The 20,613-nt window shown below is 41.6% G+C and overlaps 1 protein-coding gene and 1 long non-coding RNA gene across 2 annotated transcripts in view; one reads left to right on the top strand and one right to left on the bottom strand.

The window, feature by feature from the left end:
- angpt4 (angiopoietin 4) overlaps positions 1-20,613 on the top strand; it is a 71,074-nt gene that overhangs the window by 48,447 nt on the left and 2,014 nt on the right. The window contains exons 2-9 of the mRNA XM_031277249.1: positions 5,274-5,429; positions 5,520-5,641; positions 15,568-15,652; positions 16,118-16,265; positions 17,052-17,164; positions 18,938-19,039; positions 19,133-19,299; positions 19,886-20,019. Of these exons, the coding sequence (XP_031133109.1) occupies positions 5,274-5,429; positions 5,520-5,641; positions 15,568-15,652; positions 16,118-16,265; positions 17,052-17,164; positions 18,938-19,039; positions 19,133-19,299; positions 19,886-20,019 (1,027 nt within the window). The remainder of the gene's footprint in view (positions 1-5,273; positions 5,430-5,519; positions 5,642-15,567; positions 15,653-16,117; positions 16,266-17,051; positions 17,165-18,937; positions 19,040-19,132; positions 19,300-19,885; positions 20,020-20,613) is intronic.
- On the bottom strand, positions 1,971-20,108 carry LOC118495247. The gene is made up of 3 exons (XR_004897575.1): positions 20,055-20,108; positions 2,537-2,543; positions 1,971-1,983 (listed from the first exon to the last, which is right to left on the bottom strand). It is a non-coding gene; the product is annotated as an uncharacterized LOC118495247 (long non-coding RNA).

Here is a 20,613-nt window from a genome sequence, read left to right as displayed (position 1 = left end):
TGTGACTTCAAACTACTTTCTGTTTGGAACTAAACATAAACATGGATCATTTTTAGCTGTTTGCCTTCCTCAGTCCAGTCACTCAGTGTCCCTTCGGATCCAGAGCTGCCAGCTCAGATCCCGACACACATCAGCGACCCACAGTGCACTTGTTACCCCAGATTCCTATCGGTGCTACTTGCCTGTACGTCAGTCTTCTTATCGGGGCTGTTTGGTGACCCAGTCCCCCCCCCCCCCTTCCTCTCCCCCTCTCCCTCTCTCTCTGTGAAGTCACCCAGAGGGCCAGAACACAGCGAAGCCAACATGTGGTTTGAGTTAGCATCTCAGAAACAAGCCCTCCATACGTGGGGTTGTCTGTGTAGTCCCAGAGCTTGTCGGTCAGCTTGTGTAGCTTCTAATTGTGTGTGTGTGTGTGTGTAGTTCTAATCCTACAGCAGGAAGTAAGGGTCAATTAAAAAGTCAGCACATTGCGTCTCTAGAGATTCGACAAAAAAATAACAAAACCAAAAAAAGAACCTGCTGAACTTTTCTTGCTTATTTCGATTATTCTGAATTCTCTATGTTCTCCTTTATTCTCACTCTCACCCACTGACAACATATTTCTGTTCAAAACTTTCTATACCACAGCCTTTATTCCCCCCTCTGTTTCTCTGCTGTTTGGGCTGTGCAGCAGCCAGGTGGAAGTTTTGGCTTTCGTCAAAGTTTATCCACGCAGCATCTCAGGAAGCAGAGCACGGAGGGAGAAACGAACCAGCAAGTTCCACCAATTTTCTCCTTGTTTGATTATTTGATTAGCTTTCCCACTGCATCGCAACATCTGATGTTTTCCCTCCTTGTTCCAGGTTCCACTATGCCTACTCGCGCAAAAGTCCCTGTAAAAGGCCACTTGGATTTGTGACGGCTGCGATACGGATCGTCAAATCATTTTCTGATTGAACAGAGCGACGCTTGTTTAATCTGAAGCTGAATTGAAGCAAGCTAAACATAATAACACATGAGTAACTTTAATTGAGTCGCATGAAAATGAGTAACATGAAGACTGATGAATGCGATAAAGTCAATCAGTGTGGATAACATCAGCCGTTGCGAGGAATAAAGGCATGATAACATGAAGTTGGTCAGGATTAGTCAGCACTTATGAAAAATTAATCAGCTGCCAGCCTTCAGCAGTCATAACAAACACATTTCAGCCACATTGAAATGGCCTTTGTGGTGTTTCCAAGCCTTTTGCATTTCGTTACTTAAACTCAGGAGATTTCTTTGTCCTGTGTGTCTGTTTCCAAAGAAATCTGACACACATCTCCTGTGATGAACATTTTACCTTATTAAAATGATTGCAAAGGGTCGTGTAACCTCCTCTACTTTCTGGTTATTGTTTTAATTTGTCATTGATGACCATTTGTGTTCATACTTATTGTCTCTTTTGACTGAGCTGTGTGTAATGACACAAACAACAATGAGATTGACGCATTTTATTTTTCATGAGCTACTTGTTGGAAATACTGAAGGCCCTGGTCGAAATATATAAGGTTAATGAGCATAAATTATTAATATAATATGACTGAATGAATGAGTTTGATTGTAAGAATGGAACTTCTGAAATTGACGTGACACGATCAGCTAGAGAGCAGCACGTCTCACTCTGTTGGACTTGTTGGAACTACAGAAACTCCACTCATGGTTGCACTGTGGCGTTACAGAGACGCTCGTTCTCACGTAAACTCTCTTGCAGAAAACCCACAAACCAGACACGTTTTGTCATCAAGTTACTCACTAAAGTAAGTTAGTAAAGTAAGTTAGTTAGTGACAGCTGATATGACCTGCCACTGATAAATGAAAGTAAAGTGATCCAGACTAATATGTGATCTGGGCATTGTGGCCTTAACTTGTCCTCCCACTGACTCATCGAACAGCCTCATTGGTAACTGGCCGTCCCACCGGGACCAATCTGTTTGTTGGTCCAACGATATATTTATCAACTGCCTGTACTTCTCAGTGGCACTGATAGCCTGAAGACGTGGAGTCTGAGGGATGAATAGATGGCTGAGTGGATGGATTATTTATTTGTCAGGGGTTAAAGGTCACAGCATGGCAGTGCGAGTTGGCACCGGTTGATATTCCCAGAGATGGAGAGACCTGCGTCTTTATATACCAGACCTCTTGACATGTTTGATTTGGTGAACTTGATGCACTGAGTGGGTGGTGTTGGTGCTCAGTATGCAGTATTTTAATGCTGAGCTTCTGGATAGACGTAACACAACGAGGGTATGAGTCAAAGTTACTGTATGATGTGGAAAGAAATTAATTATGTAAGGGTTAATGTCGTTCGAGGTGTCCATTGTCAGGTATTAATGGACGACGGCGAGGCGTGAACCGTCCGACGCGCAGTTCATTAATAACATAACATAACATAACATAGCTTTATTTGTATAGCGCCTTTCATACATCGATTGCAGCTCAAAGCGCTTTACATCCAAAACATTCAACACAACTCTCGCAGGAGCACATTTAAAGCACGCAAACAGTATATTTGCACTGTTGCACTGGTATTTTGCTTATTAGTTGACTGAATAATAATAATAATCACATACATAACATAACATAGCAGGGACAGATACAGCATGACATGAGGAGAGGAGAGGGGAAAAAAAAACAACTCTCAGACTATCCTCATAAAGATAAGAACAGTGTGGGAACAGGAAAAAAACACCTCAGCACATAGCACACAAGCAGTACATTTGCACTGCTGAACATAACATAACTGTTGTCTAATGTACAGTTGCACATTTAGCGGCGAAGGCGTGGGACTCGGGAGAGGGTAGGTTGGGGAGTTTGGCCTGCTGAGAAACGCACAGCCCGGCAGTCCCAATAGTGTCCCAGTCCGCAGAATGTTATAGCGATAACACAGCACGTTGCCGTGGTGACACAGCACGTTGCCGTGGTGACACCCTTGAACAGTCCAGAGCCGATACGACAATCAGCAGGCAGTGGGGAAGACGGGGGAGGAACCAAGAGAGTCTCGCTTGCAGAGCCCCAACAGGGTGACTGTTTGTTCCAAGAGACGGCCTTGGCAAGGCCGTTCAGGATAAGGGAGCCGAAAGATAAAATTTGTTTTGTCTACACGAATGGCTGCTCTAATTTAAACATTCATTCTATTGTCCAACTACACACTGTTCAACTGGTCAATTTTTGTTTCCAAATCCATGACCTTCCTCATGATGGTAACCAAGCCGCGGGTCATCATTACCATGTTGTATTCCATCACGCGATTAATAGTCCCAGTTTGCAAACTGATCGCTTTTCCGACAGCTTTAGTCAGGCCAGGCAGCTTCCTTGGGCTTTGGACAGCTACCAAAGTCTTTCCAATTCTTCGATAAACCAGAGCGAAGCATCCTCCAATCAGCAACATTCCAGTTATCAGGGTTCCAAATAGGTAGATATCCTCAACGTCCTCCACGGAAGGAGCAGAGAGACACACGACACGCCGTTTCTCCCAGCCGTCCATCGTATACCCCGCAGCAAACGTCCTGTCAGGACATGCTGGCTCACCCGAACCAGTGCTCCTCCTCGAGAATACAGTGTCAATTGCGTTGAGAGACCAGTTAATCAATTCCATGATTTTTAGGTATTTGTAGAGCCTTGCAGGGAGAGTCTCTAAAAAGTTAACAGTAGACAACACAAGACAAGATAGCAAGCAGGGTAGGCCTGGGAGGGAGAGGGAGAAAAAGCGACCGCCTTCGCTGAGAGCTGGAAAGAAATACCTGACAATGGACACATTGAAGGGCATTAACCTGCTTATACCATGGTCACTTGCCAAAACATTTTTCAAACATTAACTCACATTTTAATACGTTTTACAATCAACATCTAAAGTTTTTCCAAACAATAACTTTGACTAATACCTGAAACAATCATTCCCATTCCGTAAGGTTCTTATACAATGGAAACGTTGGTCACTGCTCCAGGGAATAGAACGGACCTTAGATACGAATTGCCACCCTTAGCAACAGCAGATATTTCTAGTCCGCTCAGCTCGTAGAAACCTTCAGCTCAGCTCCGAGACAGAGAGCTAAAGCTACGCTAGCAAGATCCAAAGTCAGTAACATTGTGTACAGTTGGCAATCAGTACAAATAATTTGACAGTATGTTGAACAAGACAAGCTAGCTATCCAGCCATGTCATTGTCCCCAAAACAATATAACGACTTTGGATTGGATTCGCGATGTGTAACGTTACTGTTGGCCGCAGCCTGAAGTACCGACCTGAACAGTGAACGGAACTGGAGTGAACTGACTTCTTGCAGCCTGTTTGTTATCGCCATCCTTTGGTGTTCAGAGGACGAGGCTCTGAAAGACTACACTCACTGTTAGATATTCAGATTTAGTTTTTGTTTTAATGTAGCTCATTAATTTAGAACAGTAAACAGTCAGTTTTACTGGAACTCCTTTAGTAGGTGTCCTATAAAACTTTTTTATGGACATCCAATCCAATCCAGCCAATCAGAATCGGGTATTCACCCAGACCATGGTATAATAATGAATAAATTAGGTCTGGCAATGCAAGACTAGACTTCATCTCCACAGCGTTGTGGAGTACGGTCTGGCTACATCACAGATACATACCAGGATAGAAGACATTGCATTTCTTTAAACCAATTACAATCGTCGCTAAGCTCTGGACGCAGCGACGGTGGCTCTGCAAAAATAGTCTCAGGAAAAAACTTGTTCTGGTGAAACAAAGCTATATAAATTAGCTGGATACATGGGTAAACCTGAATTTATCTTAACAGTGTATCTCCGTGTGTACTTCGTCCACAACAATCCCACCAAACGGTCCCAAAACGTCCAGTTAGAGAGTAAATGCCGTAAACATATTCTTTGTAAATCTTTACAATCAGTCCCCGAAAGAACCAAGCAGGCCTGCCTTGTTGCACCATCCAGTTGTTTTCGAAACTGTAGCTTGCTAGTTCAAAGTTTGTTGTTGTTTCTGTAGCGAATGGATTTTGAGAACGGCAACACACAGAGAGCTGAAGCGGGGGTGGGGGGGGGGCAAAGCCTGTCAGGCTTTATCCTGGAAATGTACTTCCGTTGATCCAGACTAATTAAAGTCCAGTGTTAGCCTTGTCTTTTGTTTCTGTTCTATTATTCTGTCCTTCCCTTTCTGTATTGTCCATCTTGTTTCTGTCTTTCTTCGCAGACAGTTTTACCTTTTAATGCTGCTATCACATCACATACTCTGAATCCTTTTAATGTGTTTGTCTTTTTGGTCCTCAGTTGGAGAACGTCATTCAGAAGAGCGTGCAGCCGGGCATCACTAACATACCGTCACACGTCGTCCACAACCAAACGGCCACCATGCTGGCGATCGGAACGAACCTGCTCACTCACACAGCGGAGCAGACTCGCAAACTCAATGTGGTGGAAGCCAAGGTAACCAGTCGCCACTTTGCTGACCTCGTCACCTGAAAGCAGATTTCCTCGTTTGAATGTTTAACGTTTATGTTTAATGTGTTCCACCAGGTGCTGAACCACACGTCTCGAATAGAGATCCAGCTGCTGGAGAATTCTCTGTCCACCAACAAGCTGGAGAAGGAGCTGCTGCTGCAGACCTCGGAGATCAGTCAGCTGCGAGACAAGAACAGGTAGGAAACTTCACTGCTTCCAAATCTCGCTTCAAGTCTGAATCTGTTGAACATTAGACACTCAATAATGCTCTATAGACACACTTTAGGAGTAACAATTTCAAAATCAGTATGTGTACACATACAAGGAATTTGACGGTTTTTTTTGTTTTTATTTAAACGTGTTGTGCAATTTCACACTTACAGTTCAGTTCATACAGATTAAATGACCGGAACTAGTTCACGTTCAGTGTTTTTTAAAGTGCTCATATTATGCTCATTTACAAGTTCATAATTGTATTTTGAGGTTGTACCAGAATAGGTTTACATGGTTTAATTTTCAAAAAACATACATTCTTTGTCGTACTGCACATTGCTGCAGCTCCTCTTTTCACCCTGTGTGTTGAGCTCTCTGTTTTAGCTACAGAGTGAGACATCTCACTTCTGTTCCATCTTTGTTGGGAGTCACACATGAGCAGTACCTAGGTAAGGACTAATAGCCAGTCAGAAGCATAGTATGAGGGACGTGCCACGCTAGCAGCTAGGCGAGCATTATAACGTGTGTTAGAAAGTGACGCACGTTCATCACGGAAGTAAAGGCTGGACTACAATAGAGCTGTTTGGAGCTGTTTGTGAACAGTGTTTTCTGTTGGAGTCCCTTTGGGGTGGACTTTGGGCTTTTTCACTTTGTAAACCTATTACATGCACAAAAAAGATATATAACACAATAAAGGAAAGGGAAAAATCCAAAAAGCATAATATGAGCACTTTAAATGATCTGCTCCGAGCTATTCTTTTTCAGTAAAACCTTCTAGATTTTTGATGAAACTCCTTCAAAAATGCATATAAACTGACATCAGCAGTATGGGTAGCTGCGTCTGAATTGCCAGTTGCACAAGCAACGCAGGTTTTGTGTGGAAGTCTGCCCATAGTGTTCCCTCTTGTTAGAATGCGTAGCGCCCCCCCCCCTCCCCATGGTTAGCGTTTGAGATAAGGTTCTCTTGCGACAGTGAACAATGCTCACGTTCTCGTTTTATTTGGTTACAAACGGATACGTTCAATGAGTGCGGCTTTTTTAGCTCGTTCACACACAACACTGTTTTTTTAGATGCTCTCAATGTACTTCCAGCAGAACACAGAGGCTGCCATCTTGGATCTAACTCTGAAAGTGGAAAATAAAACACATGTATCAACTGACTTTCTCCGACTCACAGCGAAGTGTATGAGTCCCCTTTAACAGCTGGAAAAGCTAGTTAGAAACATCTTCTTATACCTGCCATATTTGACCTTTTTTTTTCTCTTTGTGTGAAATGTGTAATATGTGAGCATATTGACAATCTAATATATAATAGGGATGTATGTAAATATACTGTACATAAATAGGGATGAAATATAATCATGATAATATTGGAATTCAAACAAAAACTGCCACAGTTTAAAGACATAAAGACATAAAGAACCAAAGAACACGACTGAGGAGGTAAAAAGAAAAGAGTCTTTATTTAGAAAAAAAGTACAAGGATGCAAAAAATCCAGGCAGTAAAACCAAGAACAGATAGGTCAGGCTGAGGCAAAATCTGAAATCCACAGGCTGGGTCAAAAACTAAATCAGGATCAAAAAACAGACAAGGCAATAATGGCAATAATGTGAACGCAGGAAAGCTAAGGCACAAAGCCAGTCTGGCAGAGAGCTAGTGGATGTGGACTGCCAAATATTCTAGGGATCTAATGAGGGAATGGGAAACAGGTGAGCGGCGAGGATGAGCTAAAGTGATTCTGCTGACGGAAGGCCGGCAGATAGGAGTGGCAGGGTCTGCAATGACTGCACAGTTGGAGCACAAAGTAAAAACAAGCAAACTGAATAAATGAATAAAAAAGACTGAAATTTAAAACCATACCAGAAAAAACAAACTGGAGCAGGGAAGACATTCTGCCACTGGAACAGGAAGTACATCAGGCAAAAGTTACCTCCCGGTAAAAGTGCACCCCTGAGGATACAAAAACAAAAGTTAACATATGAAGAGTTCATCTGCAAAAACAGATGAAATAAAAGAAAAAAACAACACCAGTTTTATTGATGTTCCTTGGACTGCACCAAAACAAAGAAAACAGGATTTAGGAAAATATATATTTTGCGAATTAACTCTTAATATGAGTTAATCAAGTCAGTGTCCATAGTTAGAATCTGAACATGTTGACATGTTAATTGTCCTGTCTCTCTTACGTCATTACCTTTTATCTTCCTACTGTCTGAATCTCTGATGAAGACATTAATACATCTCTAAATATTTAAGAAAGAAACCAAACACACTGTTTATCATGACCAGTGATAAAGTATATTGTAAAGTCTGTCCAAAGCTCTCCTGTGTCTCTGCACCACAGCCATCTAACACCCAGACAGCCTACTGTTAACCAAGTTTCAGCTTTAAAGGACAATACTGGCGCAAAATGAACCTAGGGGTTAATAACATATGTGTACCGAGTCAAACGTTCTCTGGGACATGTTTTTCATGCGTCTCTAGCTTTAAACAAGCTAACGCAAACTGGTGGTTAGCTGCTAACGCTAGCTTTCAGGGCAGATGGTAAATCGCTATTTTATACCACTAACAAGGCTCAAAATAGCACCACACTTCAACGGTAGCATAATGAGGATCCCTACATGTAAACCGAAGCATTGAGAACTTTGTAAGTGTACAGTTTATTACAAAGATAGATTATAAAGCCAGTATTGTTCATGTTTACATGCGGGCGCCATCTTGTAAAACAGTCATGAGCAGTTAAACGACGAACATCGTGCAACCAGTAACCAGTAACATAGCTCAAACACAGCGTTTGTAATTCGACTGGTCATGATGGCGCCCGCATGTAAACATGAACGCTACTATCTTTATAATCTATCTTTTTAATAAACTGTCTGTACACTTACAAAGTTCTCAATGCTTCGATTTACATGTAGGGACCCTCATTATGCTTCCGTTGAAGTGTGGTGCTATTTTGAGCCTTGTTAATGGTATAAAATAGCGATTTACCATCTGCCCTGAAAGCTAGCGTTAGCAGCTAACCACCGGTTTGCGGTAGCTTGTTTAAAGCTAGAGACGCATTCGATTAGCATGAAAACAGATACCAGAGAACGTTCGACTCACTACACATATATTATTAACCCCTAGGTTAATTTTGCGCGGGAATTGTCCTTTAAGGGCATTTTCAAGGCAAAATAAATTTCATAATTAGCTTCTATTGTTTTAAAGTGCTCATATTGTGCTTTTTGGCTTTTCCCCTTTCCTTTATTATGTTATATATCTTTTGTGTGCACATTATAGGTTTACAAAGTGAAAAAGCCCAAAGTCCACCCCAAAGGGACTTACCATCTCCAACAGAAAACACTGTTCACTAACTGCTCCAAACAGCTCTATTGTAGTCCAGCCTTTACTTCCGTGACGAACGTGCATCACTTTGTAACACACGTTATAATGCTCGCCTAGCTGCTAGCATGGCACTCCCTCATGCTCTGCAACTGACTAGCTAGCAGTCCTTACTGCGCATGTTCAACTCCCAACAAAGATGGAACAGAAGTGAGATGTCTCACTCTGTAGCTAAAACAGAGAGCTCAACACACAGGGTGAAAAGAGGAGCTGCAGCAATGTGCAGTACAACAAAAAATATGGTGTTTTCTAAAAATTAAACCACATACACCTATTCTGGTACAACCTCTAAAATACAATTAATGAACCTGAAAATGAGCATAATATGAGCACTTTAAATCCTGTGCAGACATGTTTTAGGACACAGAAATACACTGCTTCGAACAATAATCTGTGGGTGATGTCTGAAAACAGTTGAATTGACCCTGAGTGGAGTGAAAGGCTGAGGGGGGGAGGGAGACAAGAGCCTTATCAGTTATTTCACAACTATAACAGTGAGAACATTTGAAATACAAGCAAGTCATTAGAGATGATGGAAATATGTCCACAGCTGTTGCTGCGAGACACGCCAATATTTGGAATCACAATATTTTCACTATTTTTCACGGTGAGGTGAAGTTGGACGGTGCGCTGAGCGGTAAAACATGCAGAGTAATTATCAAGCGTGTTCTCTGTTACAGTAATAGATATAATACAAACAGAGAGGCAGATACCCAGTGTGCGAGAGTGTGTGTGTGTGTGTGTGTGTGTGTGTGTGTGTGTGTGTGTGTGTGTGTGTGTGTGTGTGTGTGCGTGTGTTCCAGTGTGAGAGGTTTAACATTGAGTGTTAACTCTTCTCTTTAATTAACTCTCAGGGGGCACATGTCTTCGTTTACGGTAGAACGACTGGGGGAGTCTTCTCGCAGTCGGTGTTTGTTGAACAGATGTTTTAAGTTGCTAACAAGCCACGTAAGCTCCAGCTGTCTTGTGTGGAGCTGTGCTTCTGTTTTTGTTCTTTTCATACAAACTTCTCTCTTTTTCTTCTCATCTCCTTACGATCATTCAGAGGATTTTTTTCACTCCAAGTTGGCTGAACAATGCAGATGTATCTTCACTTTAATTCACGCTGTTCAGTTCCACTTCTGTCCTTGCTTTGAGTTTATTTAAATTCACTGTTTATTGCAGAGTGAATACCTCATCAGGGAGGTTTAGGTGGACTGTTGGGCCAACAATTATCAGGGTTTCTTTTAACCCTTAGCATGATCGTTGCCTAACCTTAACCTTAACCCACTCGTTTAAGTGACCTAAACGTAACCACAGTTTAACCACAGAGGTGGCAGATCAGGAAATGCTCATATAAGTCTTACTTATGAAGACTCTGACAAGCAAGTTATTTAGTTGTTTAGGTACGTGGACTCCTCTGCGTGCACAGTACTTCTCAAAGGTCATATTTTTCCAAAATATAGCTAAATAAAAAGAGTAAGAAATAAGAAAAACAGTCTAGTTTTGACTTGGTGAGAAAGCATTCTTGAGATAATCCGGTGTGTTTTGAGAGGTCCCTAAAAGCCTTAAAGATAGGAACAATTCACAACCGCGGAGCATTTTACCTTAAAATATGACAATGATGTGTTCAGAGAGCTGGTTCTGATTATTTTGGGTAATGGTCAGGCCGATGAGCCACTATGGGATGAAGGCAACAGTGCGACAGTGTCGGATTTTTTACCTAAGAATCTGGCATTTCTTTTACCATTACCTAGCAATAAAAAAGTGTAAACGTTGCTGTTAAAACATGTATAAAAGCATGAACATAACACTGATGAACTTTTAGTTTTTGTTAGTCACATTCAGGTTTTTGCACTCTTGACGTACTAAAAAACGGTTTGATGCTTTATGAAACACATCAGACTTAAGGTCCCTTAAATTTATAATTTCCTGGTTTTCATTTTCTCATAGTTCTTTGTTGTAGTTTCACAACTAGAGCTGCAAAGATGAATCGCTTAGTTGTCAACTATTGAATTAATCGCCAACTTTTTTGATATTTGATCAATCTTTTGAGTCTTTTTTAATTTTAAAAGTCCAAATTCTCTGCTTCCAGCTTCTTAAATGTGAATATTTCTTCACTCCTCTGTGACAGTAAACTGAATATATTTGAGTAGTGGACAAAACAAGACATTCAAGGACGTCATCTTGGGCTTTGGGAAACAATGATCCACATTTTTCACCATTTTCTGACATTTTATAGACCTAACAACTACTCCATTAATCGAGAGAAATAATCAGCAGATTAATGGACAATGAAAATAATTGTTAGTTGCAGCCCTAAACTCAACATTTAATATCTGTGTTCAAATAGAAAAATACTTTTTAGAAAGAGTCAGCTTTATTTTCTGTGTTTTGGATGTAGTTGGGGATGTGTGCAAACTCATTAATCCACACACACACACACACACACACACACACACACACACACTCATGCTGTACAAACCGCAGCACCACGGCGATCAGTGGCTCCCCATCAGTCCTCATCCCACTGAATGATGTTGGGTCGTTCATGTGCAGGTCAGCATGTTGAAGTGATCAGAACCAGCAGCTGGTCATGTGTTTCAGCTCCCATTGTGACCAACGTCTCACCTACGGATGTAAAGTGATACCACTCACAGGTGGAACAGAGCCACATGTGGAGGGTCACGTCTGACTCTTGTCAGCTACACTTCAACACAAACTGGACTTCAGGTTCTACAGTGTGGTTAGAAAGGCTAACGGATATTATATTAACAGATCTCACATTACATTCAATTCAATTTAATGTATTGTCATTCAGCATGTTAGACACACGGAGAACGAAATTCACTCTCAGGACCAGCAATATGGCAGTGGCAGTAATTCATTAGCCTATGATAAAAAAAAAACAAGGTTTAAATATAGAATAAATAGGATAAGAAATAGGATAATAAAATCAGTTCTTTAAAAACAATCAAAGTGGCAGTATTTCAGGGCATCAGCAGTCCATAAAGTGCATGTAAAGTGCATACAGTTCAATAAATGCATACAGTTCTTTCTGTATGGGGTGTTAATGTACTGATATTCACAGGAGAACAGGGGAGCCTAAATCCTCCTGGCCTATCATCCTCCTGCAGGGCTGGTAAACCTCATTGGTCCAGACTGAAATATGTCAACGACAATTTGATGGATGAAGATGAAATTTTGTGCAGGTGTTCACGGTTCCCAGAGGATGAATCCTTTCCTCATCCCCTGACTTTTCCTCCCGTGCCAACACAGTTTTCACGTATCTTGTGAAATACTATCTACTTCTCTCTACTTGATGTATTTGTACAGACATTCATGGTAACCAGATGATCAACCCTGCTGACTTTGCTGGTCAACCGACGTTACCTCTGTCGCCACCATGAGGTGAAATGCTTAAAAACAAACCAAAACATTTTGTACAAACGTTCATGTTCCTCTCAGGATGAACTGTAGCACATTCTTCTCTTAACAGCACATATTCTGTGCTAAGCTTGTCGCATGGCGACTTGTTTTACTGTAAACTGCGGTAATTAATCTTGCAGCAGGAAATTAATTGGGACATTAAGTCCCTGAACGTTAGTGATGAATCTACTCATACAGAAGGTAATGAGATATTTCATTTCAAATAATGTATTTTCCTGATATTGGACAACAGCACAACGTATTTATCACTCACAGAGTGTGAGTTATTCTGGGAAACATTGGAGATGGAGACACATATTCCCACCCAACTCCCACAGCCCCCCCCCCCACCCCACACTTTCCCCCCCCACCACCACCACCACACTTACTGCTCTCTGCACTCAGAGCCAGAAATGTGAGTGTGAACTGGAAATCAGTGTGTCAGTGTCCCATGTTTCCCTCTGAAGCCGCTGCCACTCCTTCATCAGGTTTCGTTCACTTGGCCCCCGCGTTGTTGATCTAACTGTGGGCTGGCGTCTATTTCCAGCAGCTGTACTGCTGGTTCAGCTGCAGAGATAACGTGAACTGCAGTCTGCTCTGGCAGAAAGAATGATGGGCGGTTATTAATCTTTATTTCACTGTTTTACGGCTCTCTCTAACAGGAGGGAGTAACTCAGGAGTAACAACCTTTGGGCCATTACAGACAGATTTGTAGTACAAATAGTTTGGATTTCTGTCCTCCTGTTAGCACACACACACACACACACACACACACACACACACACACACACACACACACACACACACACACAGTTAAACAGTCTGATAATAATATGACACATTCCAGTAGTTATTGTGTGATGACATAGTATTTTACTTTCCCTTAGCCTGCCGTCGCCACTCCTTAATTTAGTTATTGCCTACATTTCCCAGAATGCCTTTATCCAGCTGCTACAGAAGTGTCTGTCTGTGCTATATGTTATACGTCTTCTATAACTTTTTCATTTTAACATAAATGATGGTTGAACATCAGAAGTCTGTCTCTGCTTCTGAAGGACTGAAACTAACACCTGATCAGTTTACTGCTGATGTTTTATCGAGACTTTCCTTCAAGAAAAACAACATCACTCGTTTCAAAAGGTTTCCCCAAAACGACATTCATGTGACAAAGCCCTCTACCAGACACAGTATGTTGTGAACAAACAAAGAAAGTTCTCTTTACATACTTACTACAAACTTACTTGTGTGTATCTTTGAAGTCTAAGGCTGCATTCACACACACTGCAGCGGTCCTCTAGCCTGACAAGCCAGACCAACATCAACATGTTGGGTCTGGGAACACACCATTGGCAGGGCTCAATTCGAGGGGCGGGATGAACGGTTGTCTTTCAAATTCCCTCTGCACGCAATAGGATAGCGCTACAACCAACCAGAGCAACGAAGAAGGTAGGGGAGCTAGTCGGCAAAACTCCGAACACACCTTCCTTTTTTAAGAATGACTTCAGTGCCGTTCTTTGTTCTTTTCTCAAAGAAAAGCTTAACTCCAAGTCTGCGGCGAAAAGTTGAGACCAATTTAACAGTGAGAGTCCCGTACAGGAAACAGGAAACATCACTGCCTCTATTGCTGCCACAAGGAACACCAAACACAAGCATTGAACTGCCCAGGAGTTTGTGGAACAGCTCTCCGGCTCTTTTCTCTCTCTCTTTCTCTGTGAAATGAAGCTGTCTTCAATTGCGTTCGGAAATGTTGAGATCTATAAACAATCTGATGGAAAACAGTAATTGTGTCAGTACTAAAGTCTACTTGTGCTACATTGGGGAGTTAAAGAACACAACTTGGCGTCACACAAATGGACCGTTTCAATGACACTGCGGACAATCGGAGGAGCGCTTTCTTTGGTCTGAACGCGTGTTGAAAGGATTTCCTTCCTCACAGAACATTGACAAAGCTGCAAAGTATTTTCCTCTTTTCTTCTTTACTGTCTTTGTTGACACATTGCAGTATATCTTGGCATGTTACCGCCCCCCCTGTTGTCACACCCGACACCACCGATGTTCTCTGTGTTCTCTGTTGCACCTGTAACCACACAGCAGTGATGTTACGTAGGGCTGAGACGGTATGGATTTTTTCTTACCGCGGTTGAAAAGCAAAAAATTCCCGCTGTATCACGGTATACCGCAACCGCCCTCACGAGAGTAGCGTAAGTTAGAGCGAGAATGGCAGGGTGCCTTAAGTGAGTGACGTCAGTGCCCTTGTGGTCGCGCAAGGAGAGCGAGCGGTAACGGAGAGTAGCGTACGAGTGCCGCTGTGAGGAAAAGAGAGAGGAAAAAGAGTTAGCAAAGTTGACGTAAAGTGAGTCAGACACAATCCATGTCATTAGACACAACGTGCAGACATGTGCAGGCCAATGTTTTTTTGCGGTGATGACGGTGACGAGCTCACGTGACCGCGGTAATGCGTAACCGTCCCAGCCCTAATGTCACGGTGTCCTGTAGTGCAACCTGTACATCACTGCAGCAAGTACTGGAGGTCAGCAAACACAAGACCTTCACGAGGTGTTGACTGACTCTTTAATCACATGTTTAATGTTGTAACTATGACGATGAAGCTCCCATAACCTAAACAAAGTTCATAATTGAACCAAAACCACAATGTTTCCCTAAACATAACCAAACCTTAATAATAATACATCAGATTTATATATCACTTTTTAAAGTTCTCAAAGACGCTTACCTCACCCGTGTTGTAGTCATAATTTTGTATTCACAAAAGTATAAACCGATTTATTTATTTTTACAGTAATTTATAGCAGATTTGGAAGGCACAGAGAAACTCTGTTGTCCTGTTGGTAGGGGCGTCAAAACAACCTATTTTACAACGCAATGGTTTTATCATTAAAACATCAAAGTCCTCTGTAGCCTGTTTGGAAATCTCTTGATGTCATGTGACCTGTGGCCAGATCTCTGTAAGAAGGAGAACAATGCACACTGGCACCAAACAGATATTGCTGCATTGTGAGTCGACGTTTGTGTGATTTTGTGTGATATACATGTCTTGTGAGTCTGCTGTTGATGAGTGTCTAAAGTCTTTTTTTTCTCTGTCCGTCTGTCCATCAGTCGTTTGGAGAGTAAAGTTCAGAGGTTGGAGTCTCAGCAAAAAGGAGAGCTGGCGGACATGAAGGAGGAGAAGAACAGACTGCAGGTATAGTCCATGAGCATCATCAGCAGGTGTTTGGACAGGTGTTTGTGTAATGCCTCAACTATATTATATTATATGTGTTTTAACTATATACTATAAATATCGCCAGGATTACTTTATGTGAATCAATTAGCAACATTTATGAGGCCGAGCTTTCAGTGTACAGCATGAGGTCTGACCTCATGAATGTAAATTGTACAGATCTAAATGTGCGGAGGATTTATTTAACTGTTTCTACGCATTCACTCTACTCTAGTCCCAGCTGGCTGACATAAGCATAAAGAATATCAATCGAAACAAAAATTAAAATCTATAATTATAAAGTGAAGTGCATAAAATATGAACAAAAGCCAGAGAGTAAAAATCAAAACTCCACTTTCATGGATGGAGGAAGAAACGAGGGCTCATCACTGTTATAAATCTGATGTATGAAGTCCACACTGACTGAACCGAACCGTTTGCTCCCAGTCTGTCGTCAGGGCGCAGATGACGGCCATCGAGTCTTTAGAGAGGCAGCTGAGGGTCGCCAGCAGCAACAACACTGCTCTGCAGAGGCAGCAGGCTCAGCTAATGGAGTCTGTCCACACACTCATTAACATGGTGGCCACTACTACAGGTACACACACACACACACACACACACACACACACACACACACACACACACACACACACACACACACACACACACTTTCTCCAAACTTTGTATTTTAAAAAGTCTTTTAACATCAAGGCTAGGGGAATACAGATGAAAAATAGCCTTTGGTTAATTATTTTGGCATGTGTTTTTTATTAATGTGCACTGTTCCTTTCTTAACTAAACTGAATTGAACTGTACTGTACACACGTGTGTATCTAGACAAGCCATCATAAAAATAAGAGCTCTCTGATTTACTTTTTTTTTTACATTTTGTTTCATTTTTCTGTAATTTATTCTAGTAATGAAATGTGGTGCCTCGTCTTCCTCTGTTGCCTGTCCTTACGTATACAGTAGGGGTGGGGGGGAATCGAAAATCGCATGCATCGTGACTTTTTTTGCGGCGATTTTTAAAATCTATTCTTTTCCCTAGAATAGGTTTTTTTTTTTTTTTTTTTTTTTTTAAACAATGATTCACCTAAATATTTCCTGTTCGTATGGTACCGCCGCAGGAGACATATAACATATAGCACAGACAGACACTTCTGTAGCAGCTGGATAAAGGTATTGTGGGAAATGTAGGCAATAACTAAATTAAGTGGAGACGGCAGGCTGAGGGAAAGTAAATTACTATGTCATCACACAATAACTCCTGGAATGTGTCATATTATTATCAGACTGTTTAACTGTGTGTGTGTGTGTGTGTGTGTGTGTGTGTGTGTGTGTGTGTGTGTGTGCACATGCGTGCGTGCGTGTGCCTGTTCAGGGTCACCTCCCAGGGACCAGATGTGGAGGGACTGTGCAGATGCTTACAAGGCGGGCCACTCTGTCAGCGGCCTTTATAACATCTACATCGGTAACAGGACTGAACCCGTGCAGGTAGGACCGCTGAACCTCCGTCTAGGTTCTCCAGTTGTTCATCTTATTTATTACATTTTCACAACAGAACATGTACACAAAGGCCAAAGTGTCCGAGCTTGAAAAGCTCAGTGGTTTTGTTAAGACTGACCCATCAATGTGATGAAAACACACACTGGACATAACAGAGTAGTATTCAATCTACATAATAATATTAACTATAAATGAAATTAATCTTTTTTTTTTTTTTTTTTTTTTTTTTCGTGTCACTTTAAAAAGCAAAAACTGAAAAATTGTCAAACTGTTTCTTCAGCTTTTCAGATAAGACAATTTGCTGCTTTCCTTCTTGTCAGAGCTCTATAGTATGACGGTGTATTAGGGCTATTGTAAGTAAAATAAAATAAAAAACAATAATGATGGAGCCAGGTAGAGCTGGCTTAAAATAATCAGTTCTCCAATTTTAATCCTTCTTTGTGTGTGTGTGATCTGGTATTGATTAATAAAACATTTGAGGGTTGCTTCTTGCTTGTACACATTACAGCAGAAGTTCTCTTAAGATCTCTTTTGTATCCAAGCTAAATTTATATTGTAATTTGTAATCTGAAATTCCCCTAACCTGATTGATATTGAATCCGGAATATAATTGAATCAGGACCTTGTGAATCGGAATTGATTTGGGAAATCATTGGTGATACCCAACCCTAGGGGAGGGGAGGGGAGTAAAATTGTGAGAATTACAAGTCAGTCTAAGAATTATAAGTCATACATGTACGCTTGATGGTGTTTTTTGCCTCCAACGGCGCCTTCCAGGCAGCTAACCCTAACCTTAACCCTAAACATAACCATTGCCGCGCTGCCTGGAAGGAGACGTTGGGGGCAAAAAACACCAAAGATCTACATGTACGCAGTCTTGTATAACGTACTTGAAAGCAATACTTGAGTAAAAGTACAAGTATCTTACCAGAAAATGACTTTGGTAGAAGTTAAAGTCACCTTTTAGAATATTACTTGAGTAAAAGTCTTAAAATATTTGATATTTAATGTACTTAAATGTCCCATGGCATGAAAATTTCACTTTATGAGGTTTTTTAACATTAATATGAGTTCCCCCAGCCTGCCTATGGTCCCCCAGTGGCTAGAAATGGCGATAGGTGTAAACCGAGCCCTGGGTATCCTGCTCTGCCTTTGAGAAAATGAAAGCTCAGATGGGCCAATCTGGAATCTTCCCTTTATGACGTCATGAGGGGAAAGGTTACCTCCCCTTTCTCTGCTTTGCCCACCCAGAGAATTTGGCCCACCCGTGAGAAAGAGAGAGACATCATGGCTTGCCAACGAGCGAAGCATGGCAGTTGGTCAAGGCCACAAAGTCTGACCTTAACAAAGAGAAAAACAGAAACAGAATTTTCATTTTTTTTTTTGTTCACTCCAACGTTCAAAAACATTTATTGCAAGTAACGAGTAACAAAGACGCTGAGGGGAAATGTAGTGAAGTAAAAGTATACATTTTATTTAGGATATGTAGTGGAGTAAAAGTGAAAGTTTTCAGAAATATAAATAATGAAGTGAAGTACAGATACGTGAAAATTCTACTTAAGTGCAGTAACAAAATACTTTGTACTTCATTACTTTACAACACTGCATGTACGAGTGAAAACTTGGATACAAACAAACCAGTTCTAAATCGATTTTGACCTGATTTAGATTATTACAGTATCTAACACTGTGACAAGTGTCAGACTAAATTGTAAAAACAAAGTGTAAAAACTTTTTTTTAAATTTTTTCCTCTCTTCCAGGTGTTCTGCGACATGGAAACGAGCGGTGGCGGCTGGACGGTGTTCCAGCGGCGATTTAACGGCAGCGTTGACTTCCAGAGGAGCTGGAGGGAATACAAAATGGTCTGTTTGTCCCTTGAGAGCGATGCAATCTAATGTCACGGTCAGAATAAAAAATGTTTGGATCACTGAACCCCACCTCCTCCCGTCCTGCAGGGTTTCGGGGACGTGTTTGGAGAACACTGGCTGGGTAATGAAGTGATGTACCTGCTGACCAGTCAGGGTCAGTACTCTCTGAGAGTGGAGCTGAGGGACTGGGAGGGAAACCCCGCCCACTCCCTGTACGACCGGTTCACACTGACCAGTGAGAGACAGCAGTACAGGTAACTAACAGTTACACACACACACACACACACACACACACACACACACACACACACACACATACTGTACACACTGATGATATGATAAAACAGAGCCAGTGTGGCGTCTATCTCTAGGATTGGTTCACAGGAGTTTGAGCATCCTACCATTCATCATTCACAACACCCAACTGACATTTATCGTTTCTAGCGAGCAATTGGTACTTCCGCTCAAAATTACAATCAAAACCCACGCCCGGCTGCTTGGAGTGTTAATTTACGGTTAATTTCAGTGTTGTGAATGATCATTGTACAGACAATTATCCCACTTATAGTGTGGTGTGTAGTGTGTGTTCTTATACTGTATAGTATATAGTATATTTTTTGCACATTATCTGCTGCTGTAACAGTAGAAAATTCCCATAGGGATTAATAAAGTACTCTATCTATTTATATTTTATATTTACACTCTTTTCTACTTTGTACAGCAACGACTGCACAGCAATTTCCCTTTGGGATAAAGTTCTGTCTTATCATATCTTATAACTGCACATGCTCATTTCATGGATCAGCCAGCCAATGGATCACCCTGTCTCCTGTCAATCAGGTTGTATCTGAGAGGTTACAGCGGCACAGCTGGGAGGCAGAGCAGCCTGACCACCCACGGGACCGGCTTCAGCACCCGAGACCAGGACAACGACAACTGTGACCACTGCAAGTGTGCCCTGATGCTCACTGGAGGTAAGCCTTCAAATCTCCGCTCCATCCTGGGTTACACCTAGCCTGGCTCCGCCCTCCTACGTACTTCCACTCAATTTTAATTTTCCTTCCTTAAATCACATAGAAGAGAGTCATACATCTCACCAAATAGGAAAAACCGCGATGACTCCATATTTTTGTGGTTTGCGGATCAAAATATTTAAAGGCAAGCATGTGTCACCCCTCACCTCGTGTCGATGCCAACACAAACAGCTCTTTAGTTCTCCCCCCTTGATGGGCTGCGATCAACGATTAACTTTATCGTTCCTGCAAAACCGCATACTCTCTGGGCAAATGACTCCAGTGGTCACTGTTAGTCAGTGATTCATTTCAAATTACTGCAATTTACAGAGAAGAGAAAAGAAAGAGTGGCAAAGATGAAAACGCAGCAACAGAGGGAACAGGGTTGAATAAGGAAAAGATGAGGAAAGAGTGAGTGAGGGAACTGAAGTGTTTACAAAAGTAAAGATAGGACACATCCACAATGTTCCAAGGAAATATTTAAACACATTCTCGTGAACAAGTTCTATAAATATCCTACGAAATTACGGCGACGGTCGACCGGTCACATAAAAG

This window comes from Sander lucioperca, chromosome 6 (assembly GCF_008315115.2).
Source record: "Sander lucioperca isolate FBNREF2018 chromosome 6, SLUC_FBN_1.2, whole genome shotgun sequence".
Taxonomy (NCBI): domain Eukaryota; kingdom Metazoa; phylum Chordata; class Actinopteri; order Perciformes; family Percidae; genus Sander; species Sander lucioperca.
The sequence above is the reverse complement of the archived record's forward strand: the minus strand, read 5'-3'. Positions and strand labels throughout refer to the sequence as shown.